The following is a 10,905-nucleotide window of genomic DNA, read 5'->3' as shown; positions in this document are numbered from 1 at the left end:
AATCCATTGTTATATACGTCGTGTACATTGTCACAATCTGACAAAAGAATGACGTTTTATCATATTCATTGGGATGAAAGGTGACAATGTTTTCGAAGCCGTTCATGAGGAAGCGTGTGGAATAGATCAGCAACAGTTAGGACTGTCGGCTGAAACTTTTAGAGTGGAAATCACAAAAAGAGAAAATGTTGGTGAGAAGGACATGTCTGTTGGTCATAGTGGAGGAAGCAACATCGCTTTGCAACCGGGCTTATCACTACCCAAAATAGGCTTAACAAATTCTAACTGGACAGTTAGTGGAACTGGAAAATCAGATAATGATATTCCTGGCAGATGGTTCTTAATGCCCGATGATGAAGAGAAACGACATAAGAAGGCCAATAAAACAGCTTCACCGCCAAGAGAACCAGGTAACCGTATTACTACAGTTACCTTCACGAGATTAGCAGACCCGTTGCATACAATCACTGAATGTCCCGAGATTGTGGAGGTTCAATTTTGAAGTTCGACCAGTCGCATTTCTGACATGGGAATAAACTACATTATATATGAATATAATTTAAATTCCAGATGGAAGAAGCTCCACAAGATCTCTAAACAAGGTACCCAATGGCACTGGTGTTGGTCTTCCAAGAAAGCATGATACTAGTTCGAAAGACACGGAAGAGTATGTAGAATGTTAACTGTAAGCCCAAATGAAAGCATAGTAGCATATTGAAAGCGTAATGGTATCACATAGCAATATTGAATAGATTAATGACATAATACTAAGCTATTGAATATCAAAATGACACCACACAGTGCTATGGAATAGCATGATGACACATAGCTCTATTGATTATCATAATAAGATCTGGCCTCTAATAGGCCTCTATTAGGGTCTATCACTCAGAATTGTAATTCAATTTAATTCAACGATTTCTCTTTTGGGACATGTCCGCGCGGTATAATTTCGGTTAAAGAATTCCGAATCTATTACAAGCTTAAACTATCACTTTTCAGGATTGATTATACTAATAAATATATCGAAATGTCGAAGTATTTGCGTTTGAAGAAAAAGTTCGACGACTCTCAAGAGAGACTAACAAATTGTCTCCAAGTGATCAATAAATGGTATGAAAAGGCTGATAATTGTAAACAAAATTACAATAATTTGCAAAGTGAGGGCATACCTTCGAGTGAAAAGAATGAAATGGAAACCCTGGATATGTGGAAAGGCAAAGCAATGGAATATAAGGCAAAATATAATACTGCTTGCAAACAATTGAAAACATTCAAATCGGAATATGACGAGGCGAAAAGAATCGAAGGAGAAGTGAATATGTGGATAGTCAATGCCAAAGAAACCCGAATAAAATATAGAGATCTGTGCGAGGATTATGATAATCTTTTAATCAGATTCAAAGAAGCTTGCAAGAAGTAGTATCTCATTTTTTTTTTACTGTTGAATATTTATTTTTTGTGTACAGTTCTCGGGTTTACTCTCATAAAGCAGTATAAAGGCAAATATTGGTCTTCTGTTAATAAACATTGTTAAAAAGAAATGTCATTACTTGACACACACAACTAAAAAACATAGGCTTAAAGTTTGGGTTACGCGAGGGTTAACTTTATTTCAATGTCAACTAGGGCAAACCCCACTAATTAGTTTGTAGCCCCCATTACGCCCCACATTAAATTTCAAAATATTTGTGTAACCTTGGGCCATTTGGTGTTAAAAATTGCATTGGCATCGTATTGAAATACATCTCAAAAGGTCCCACCAGTTGATAAAATTTTACTTTGGTTTATCATTAAGCGCTTAGCATTAATGGATAAGTGCAAACAATCCGTTTGTTAACAAGAATGAAGCATGTCATTAAGTGGCCAAAAGACCAGATCAGTAGATAAGAGATTCTGTTTATTAGTTTCCAGACGTAGATGGGCGTTATATATGTATAAATATTTTTTTTGAAAGGTGATACGACAGACATATATTAATGCTCTTTATTATCTAGTGAAGCGAATATTGAAACATTTGATATCACTGTGCGGCTAAGAATTAGAGATCTTTTGGCACGTCTGTGTAATTAGAGACACCGTTTATATTTATATTTTTGTATTTCTATTCAACATATCCTAAATAATTATAATCTTTGACGTTTATTTGGTTTGTTTAAACATTTTCCATTCTTCATAGTAATATTAAAAGGAAAAAAGACAAAAAAAATCCAGTCCTTGAAGGTACACATCCACATTTTATATACAAAAGGTTAACTCGACCTTTCACCTTTGACCCGTCAGCTGAAGATTACAATCCAAAGTTCGCTTGTGAAATATCAGTTCATTTGTTAAAACATAAAGCAAACTTTTTAAACATGGCGAATTATAATAAGGTCAGTATGTAATAAATATCTAATGCTAAAATTTGTCACTATGATCATTCTTTGTTATGGCCAGGGATTATGGCTGATGGCTGTAGCACTATCAATGTTGGCAGGCGATGTTGTAGGCTTAATCACCAAACTGCAAAAATGAGATAAAATTGCTCACCCCTAGATAGGCCTAGTTATGTAAGCTAAATAAGCAGCTATCTTATAGTTATATCAGTATAGGACAGTGAAGCTGCAAGAAAGATAGTTTAGATTGCAATACCAATTGTTTTAATAAAAGCAGTATGTGCAATATGAACAATTATATAATTTTCTCCACATAATGATCAAGCTTAATATAAATTGTATTGTTTCTTCCAAATGCTTCCTTAATAAGACAATAGTATTGTCAATGTTTTAAGACAACTCATTCTCTGTAGGTTATCACAGAATTACATGAAACATTTCTTACTGGTAAAACCAAGACGTATGAATGGAGAGATAGACAATTACGACAATTATTAAAACTTATCGAAGAAAATGGGAAAGCTATTGAAGATGCCCTGTTCAAGGATTTGCACAAGGTAGGCTACAATTGAATCATTTTGGGGAAATAGCTAAGTAAGTTGCAGTGCTTGAATTGTGATGTCATTAAAAATTAATTGAGTGGGTATTGGTGTAGGGTCTTTATCTCAGTTGTCAAGTCTACACATTCTGGGTTTTTGTCATATATGGAAAACTTGCAGAAGAAATGAAAAATGACTAGCATAATACTAAGTGCTTAGTAATCCAATCCCACATCTTCAAATGATTGGAATTTGTGGCTTAATGTGGAGTGGAGCTGATTTATGTCATACATATATCTAATCTGTCCTTATCTTGATATACAAAAATATTTAATATCATGTATACCCAAAACATGTTTTTTTTCAGCATGCTAATGAAGCTCAAATAATGGAAACTGGTATGGTGAAGAATGATTTGATAAATGCTATAAATAGTCTTAGTGACTGGATGAAGCCAGATATGGTATAATATTATCATATTAAAGTATCTTCCTACATAAGCCTGAATGTCGTTAGAATAAGAATCTCTTATTCATCGCCCTGAAACAATTAAATATTTTCAGAGCATTCAAATTTGAAATATTGAGGTATTTAAAAAGGTGGGGAAGGGGTTTAAATTTGAATTACCTCTTTAATGTGGCACAAATTTTAACGATTTTCTATATGACAACTGTTTCTGCTCAATTTGAAAGTGTAATGGAGCATTAAATAAGATAAAAAATTTATATGTTTTGAGTATATTACAAAAAAAATTGAAATTTATAAATTGTATAATTACAGGTGAAAAAAGATCTTTTGGTTGCCATGGATACATGTTTTATTCAATCTGAACCATTTGGGGTAACACTGATATTAGGGGCATGGAATTACCCCATACAGTTAACATTACTACCACTAATTGGGGCCATTGCAGCAGGTATGTATAATATTTATTCATGATTTTAATTTGTACATAAAAATAGTTTCAGAAAGGACCCAAAGCTCACTTTGAAAACTTCTAATTTTTGTTGATACAATGTTGCTTCTTGTATATAATCATCATCTATTCTTTGTATGGCCTGCAGACTTGAATTCATCTGCATCATATCACTTTTCAAATACACATTAAATCAACCGACAATGAATGTAAAAGTAACAGGTGGAAGTGAAATTAATGTACATGTAATTGCTCATCTATTAAAGATACAAACTGTATGCATATTGTCAATCAGTTTATCCTAATTTTAGGAAATTGTGCTGTAGTTAAACCATCTGAATTATCTCACTATACAGCATTAGTATTAGAGGACCTTATTCCGAAATATTTAGATACAGTATGTTTTCATTATTTTGTTCACCTTTTCATTAACTGATGATTAATGTTAACATAATATTGTATAGTATCACTGAGAAAGTGACATTTTGCCTACCTATTGCTGATACTGATTATGTGATGGCATAATTACATGACTTAAAGTGATACTACGTCTTAAAATGAACATAAAATTTAAGTTCTCAAGAATTGTCAATATGAGTATATATTCATCAGTGAACTTTCCTGGTGTCATAAAGTTACAACAAATTATATGCTCTTATTGGCCAAGTTTAAAATTCTTAAATTTTATGTTCATTTAAGACGTAGTATCACTTTAATAAACAAATACTCATTTAAGGAAAAAAATAAACTGCGGACTTGTTTTCTAGGAATGTATAAAAGTTATCAATGGAGCTGTACCAGAAACTACAGCTTTATTGAAAGAAAGATTTGATTTGATATTTTACACTGGTAATAATGTTGTAGCGAAAATTGTAATGGCTGCTGCCGCCAAGAACCTAACGCCTGTTATTTTAGAATTAGGAGGTAAAAGGTAAGATTTTTGATGATTATTTTTATTATGGAAGTGGAATAGCATGAACTGGGCATCAAAACTATCTGATTATAACACAAATCTGTTTTGTTACCTGTTTCTTTTGCATGTGTTTGACTCATCATCAATGATCTGACAAAATTCTTCTTTAAATTATGTTCCATACAATTAATTAGGCAAAAACCTTTATAATATGTGTTACCAATTAATATATTTCCCAGCTGTGAAAATAAGGCATGTTTGTCACTGCTCTAGCAGAGGCAATGATAACAAGTTACTTTTCAACCCTCCCATCTCCCACTATTGAGGTGCAAAACTTATATGAGACTGATCGTTTAATTTCAGCCCTGTATATATAGATAAGAATATAGACTATAATACTGTAGCTAGAAGATTGGTATGGGGTAAAGCAATTAACAGTGGTCAGACTTGTATAGCACCAGATTATGTTTTATGTACCACAGATGTTCAGGTATTGATTTCTCAACTGAATGTTTTTTAAATATTTATTCTATGAAATTCATGATATGTGGAGAAAATACAATTTATAAACAGAACAGAAAAGTATGAAATGAAAGTAAAAATATATACATGAAATGATTTAGGTCAAGACAGGCCTGTAACTAAGGGGGGCAGGGGGCCTGTCTCCCCCTAAGAAAAATGTGCCCTCTCCCCCAACCCCCTGAAAAACTTAAATAACTTAATGACTTGTTCAAACACATAGTTGACCCCCTTTGAGACCCTGGGCTAGCTACAGATTGGGTCATAATGAAATTCCTCTCTCTGTATCTAACCAGCATTTGTTTATGGTGATGCTTCCATTGAGAATAATATAATGATGTACAACTCCATTTATATTTATACCCAGTGGGTTCAGAAGTTGGAAAAGGAACATATTATATTATAAGTATTTTTCCTTTTTTTTTTTGTAGAACAAAATAATTGAAGAAATGAAGAAAGTCGTAAATGATTTCTATGGTGATCCGTCTAAATCAGAATATTATGGCAGAATCATAAATGACAGACATTTTGAGTAAGTAGACTAAATTCAAATTTACTGTAAAAAAATTCACTATTTTATATTAACAGGTGTAAAATTTAGAAGATGATTGTAAAGATTACATTGATAGAACTTTGTCATGTTTTGTATCTTTGATCATCAGTGAACAATAAATTAACTGACCATCTATGATGACTGGGGAATGTCTTGCAAGAAAATTCACCGTCTATAATACACACCCCCAGGGTCAAATTAATGGTTTGTTACAATTGTCATCCTTTCAAGAATTAAACATGTGATTTGACAGTTTTTAAAGAGCAAGCTTGGCTTATTCTTCTGTTCTTTAAGCATTCCCACCATTGAATACTGTATATTTCTGAATAAAATATCTGATATTTGTTGTATTTTAGACGTGTAAAAAGTTTATTAAAAGGTGTGAATATAGCTATTGGTGGGAATGTCAATGAAAAAGAAAGGCTTATTTCACCTACTGTATTAAAAGACGTTAAAACAACAGATCATGTCATGCAGAGCGAGGTATGTTTTATTCGGATTCAAATAGTTCTTGTTGATTAATATAAGTGTATTTATTGGATGGCAGGAATATGTGATATAACTTGACCTCATCAGCACTGCAACCAACTGTTTATTTCATGTGGAAATGTTGTACTATTGACATCCTGTAGATTTGAAGAGCAGATATTTTGAGCCTAACTTTTTTTGATGGTCCTTTTATTTTCATTTTGTTGAAACAATGATATTTACCAAAGACCAATGTCATCTACTCTAAGCACTTTTTTCTCACATCTTCTATAGTTTTCTAAGACAGATAAAACAAGAAACAGTTACCGGTAAACAGTCCCAAAACTCAGCCTGATAAACTGTTGTTTATATTGTAGATATTTGGACCAATATTACCTATTGTTACTGTTCAAAATGAAGATGAGGCTATAGAATATATTAATTCAGGGTAGGATGATTTTTTTTTTTAAATCAGAATTAAAAAGTATTAAGACTTTACCATATTATGATATTTTACAATGTTGTCTGAAACTTGTCAAATGAAAATAGATTGTCTAATTGTATATAACTAAAAGTTAGTTTCTCCTTTTTACCAACTGCGTGCATGAAGTGGGCGTATTAGGGCTTGATCCACTATCTTCTTATTTAATTTCTTGATATATTTTCAGAGAGAAACCTTTAGCTTTGTATGTTTTTTCTTCGAATGACAAGATAGTAAACAAATTTTTAAGTCAAACAAGTAGTGGTGGAGTTTGTGTCAATGATACTTTATTACATGCTGGAAGTAAGTATTTCAAAATAATTTTCATAGGATTTCAAATTTGATTTACTTTCCATGTTCAAACTACCTCAATGTTATTATCATTATGCTTTACCTAATGATGGGAGGTAAAGTGGTATTATTTTGGTATAAAAGAGAAAACAATTTCTAGGTATAATCAGAGATAACTAGAGATGTTACGTAGATACTTTCGCACTTAGACGTTTGAGTGTAAAAAGGTTTTTTATTTCATGGTAGCTGTCAAAAAATCCTTAAAACACATAGTTGATAATGATTAAAGATGTTCAATAGACAGACATTTTGGAACAGACATGTCACATGACTGGCGACAGAAGTCAAAGCAACAGTCTGACTGTTTATTTGTATTTCATTCAGGACCTCCATAAAATCTCATAATTTAATTCTGCTATTATATTTAAATAGTTCAAACATTACCATTTGGCGGGGTTGGACATAGTGGAATTGGAGGTTATCATGGAAAATTTTCTTTTGATGTCTTTTCTCATAAAAGATCAGTTTTGAAGAGAGGCCTAGGAATGGAGTTTGTAAATAAGTGAGTTGATATATATTTCTTCTTGGCTCTTGGCTAAAATATCCATGGAATTCAACTGAAATTGACAGAATCTGCAAATGATGGGAATCATTTTCCCCACCTCTATACAGAATTCAAAGTTTATGGATTGATGGTTGTTGTGTTCTTTCTGAACCAAGAACTCACTGAAGATGTTGACCAATGCTTTCAAACAACAGTGAAGGTATAAAGTTAGCAATAATAATGTGTGGTGTAGCACCAGATTTTTTGATTTTCAGGTAACTTGTCTAAGCTTTGTTTTGAAATTGTTATTTTAGCATACGCTACCCACCATATACAGAGAAAAAAATGAAAATTTTAAATCTACTGACTGGAAAGAAAGTTAAGAAGACTGGTATTATGTCATTCTTGCCTTTTGTTTTGTTTGGAACTTTTCTGGCCTTTGTGTTCAAGGTAAGTGTGTTGATTGATTTATATAAGACATTCAATATTTGATTTACATGTTATATTAACAAAGTTGGATGATTTTGAACCTCAAGGAATTATATAGAAAAAGGGAGTGAAATTTTAGACTGAAGTATATTTAAATTGATTAGATTATGCGATTTTTGTGCCGTTCTAGTAGTTCTTAAGACTACTTACATATATTTAATCCTGTTATTGGCAAACCATGGTCTTTAAGGAAACAAGAACAATTTGTGATGTTACTTGGTGATAAAAGTTAACAATATTATGATCATTTATATTTTTAGTCAGTTGGTGTGGAAGCCATAGCTGCTAGGATTAAACCTCTATTAGGTAAAAAGGACTGAAGAAAAGAATGACCACATTCCAATAAAGACAAAAAGACTATCACATCATTTTTTTTTTACAGTTTTTTCTGTCACCTGGCTGGTCCTAGTTTAAATTACTTTAATTGATACATTTTATGATAACAAATCCTGTTTTAGTATCTAGAAACTATGAACTTTGACATGACAAGCCTAATTTTAACTACAGATAAGATAGTTCATATTGAAATTTTCTTCTATTTGAATTATGTTGTACAAAAGCTAGGCTTTTGCCTGCATGTAGGTAACTTGATCACAAAGAAATTTGGTCACAGTAGACTGGTCACAGGTCAATTTTCTGTGACATTTGTACATTGTGACCACATTTCTTTGACCAGTGTACCTTGTGAACATTATTCTGTGTCTAATGTACTTTGTCACCTTATTTCTGTAAACTTTACCTTGTCACCAATGTACCTTGTGACCATATTTCTGTAAATAATATACCTTGAGAGCATATTGCTGTAAACCATTTACTATGTGACCATATTTCTGTTAAAATGTACCTTGTGACCACATGTCTATGAAGCATGTACATTGTGACCACATTTATATGAAGCATATACATTGAGACCATGTTACTGTGACTAATGTTCCATATTGTGTTATATTTATTGTACATGCATTTATGTTTATATAATCCTATAGTGTGAATGATGAAAGATATGGGTGGGCACCACTTGATTTAATGGTGCATAAGATACAATTTTACAATGGTACTGAGGGAATATTTATTGGTTGTTCACAGACGAGAAGTTTAGACAAAGGAATGAATGCTTCTATGTACATATATGCTTATCTTTTTACATATTGTTTAACACATAATTAATATTGATTAAAATCAATTCAAACTAGAATGAGATCTATTTTTATACACTATACTGTCATTTCTCCAGTAAGTCCGTCTGTCAGACCATCGATATATCTTGGATTTAAAGAGGGCACTAAGGTACATTTATGGTGGACGGCCCTGTGAAAAAATATCTGTTCCAGGAAGGCGGAGAATACATCATTTTGGGTGTGCAGGTAGAATAAATTGTTCATTTTTTGTGACCAGAAGGGGAGGTTGGGAACATAGCACACTCTATATACGCCACTGGGTATGCATGTTCATAATTATTAAATTTCGAGTTCGAATTTGGCATTTGAAACGGTATTTTTACTGTTCTTGGGTCTTGACTTAATACATCATGCGCCAAATTTGGCTTGTAGACGCTATAGTTTTATCGATCTTTGTAGGCCAATACATTTGGTATTTTTGGCGAAACACCGTTTGGTAGAGTTTTTGCGCTATCAGAACTGACTATGTACGTAGGTTTTATTACATATTATTTTGATTCTTATAAATTTACTTCCACGCAGGTGTTGGCAGCATTAACATTTTGTACAAACCATTGTAACACCAGCCCCGTCGCCAGGAATGAATTGGTACTGGGGCTCAACGTATCAAAATCTATATCTTTTTGATTTTGTACAAAGACACTATAAATGAATCAATCTCTCTGCTGAACCAAACAAGGTTTTGCTGGGGCTTAATTTTTACTTGCTGGGCCTCAGCCCCCAAGGACCCCACCCTAACGACGGGGCTTGTTAATACCCATCCCTTCAGTCGTTATCATTTGAAGTATGTAGCAGAACGTTCATATCTTGTCCGAAGCCAAGGTTACGCCCTGAAACTAATGGACCCCTACTAAGCCGTGACAGATTCAAGAATAAATCTTGTATTTAATGATGGGCCTGGACCAAATTGCAATTTCGACCGGACATCCATACAATTTTCAGTTCCTCGTGTTGATCATGTATTGTCAAATAACCCAAAATAAATATGAGAAACTATATTTAGTTTTGAGGTGGTGTATGTTCCATTTTAAATATTGGGTCATGTTGACTGTCTGGAGAACCATTCACTTCCTCCTGGGAAAAGGAGATGCTTGAAGGTTCAGATTCTGTTTCTGTTAAAGATGAAGGTGGGGACGGTCCTGTAACTGAAGTTGTCGGAGATGGCATCTTTATTGATCCAGTTCCCTCCAGTGTTTTCCCGAATTTCGAAAATGTAGGCGAAATTCTGGTATTTGCAACGACGGGAATTACTTCGTTTGTGGATTCAGCTTTTGTACGAAACGCTTCTCTGTTACCTAAGAAGTTTGGCTGTTCATTATATGGATTTGTTGACAAAGGAGTTATTACAGTCGTCTGTTCCTGCATCGGACTGGCAGAATGAGCTGCATGTTCTGTTGTTTGATTAGTTAGGTCTATCTCCTCGATAGGAAATATGTCGGATGGTTGTTCCACTACAGAGCTAACCTTCGGCGTGTTTAATTCCTCTTTGTATAAGAGTTTCCGTTCTATAACAGATGGTATTGGTGAATTCTTTGGTGATAATGCACATGAAACCGTTTCAGCTGGGACCAAAAGTTCATCGAACGTTACTGGATTAGTGATTAGAATTTCTTTAGGGGAAGACTGTTTTGATGTT

At 33.3% G+C, this 10,905-nt stretch overlaps 2 protein-coding genes across 2 annotated transcripts; both read left to right on the top strand.

Moving 5' to 3' along the window:
• Positions 1 to 73: 73 nt before the first annotated feature.
• LOTGIDRAFT_229103 (hypothetical protein) lies at positions 74 to 1,535 on the top strand (the record flags this gene model as incomplete). The annotated part of the gene is made up of 3 exons (XM_009061999.1): positions 74 to 410; positions 571 to 667; positions 1,003 to 1,535. The coding sequence occupies 3 exons, from the start codon at positions 74 to 76 to the stop codon at positions 1,421 to 1,423; spliced, it is 855 nt and encodes a 284-aa protein (XP_009060247.1). The 3' UTR covers positions 1,424 to 1,535.
• Positions 1,536 to 2,357: 822 nt separating this feature from the next.
• Positions 2,358 to 9,288, top strand: LOTGIDRAFT_229102 (hypothetical protein; the record flags this gene model as incomplete). Its single annotated transcript, XM_009061998.1, has 14 exons — positions 2,358 to 2,375; positions 2,792 to 2,935; positions 3,285 to 3,380; positions 3,698 to 3,833; positions 4,145 to 4,230; positions 4,601 to 4,764; positions 5,110 to 5,236; positions 5,697 to 5,797; positions 6,175 to 6,301; positions 6,664 to 6,734; positions 6,955 to 7,070; positions 7,491 to 7,620; positions 7,917 to 8,052; positions 8,352 to 9,288. 14 exons carry the CDS (start codon positions 2,358 to 2,360, stop codon positions 8,409 to 8,411), a joined length of 1,512 nt encoding a protein of 503 aa, XP_009060246.1. The 3' UTR covers positions 8,412 to 9,288.
• Positions 9,289 to 10,905: the final 1,617 nt, after the last annotated feature.

Source organism: Lottia gigantea, assembly GCF_000327385.1.
Source record: "Lottia gigantea unplaced genomic scaffold LOTGIsca_5, whole genome shotgun sequence".
NCBI classification, from domain to species: Eukaryota; Metazoa; Mollusca; class Gastropoda; family Lottiidae; genus Lottia; species Lottia gigantea.
Note: the sequence above shows the minus strand (reverse complement) of the source record. Positions and strands in the feature narration are given on the sequence as shown.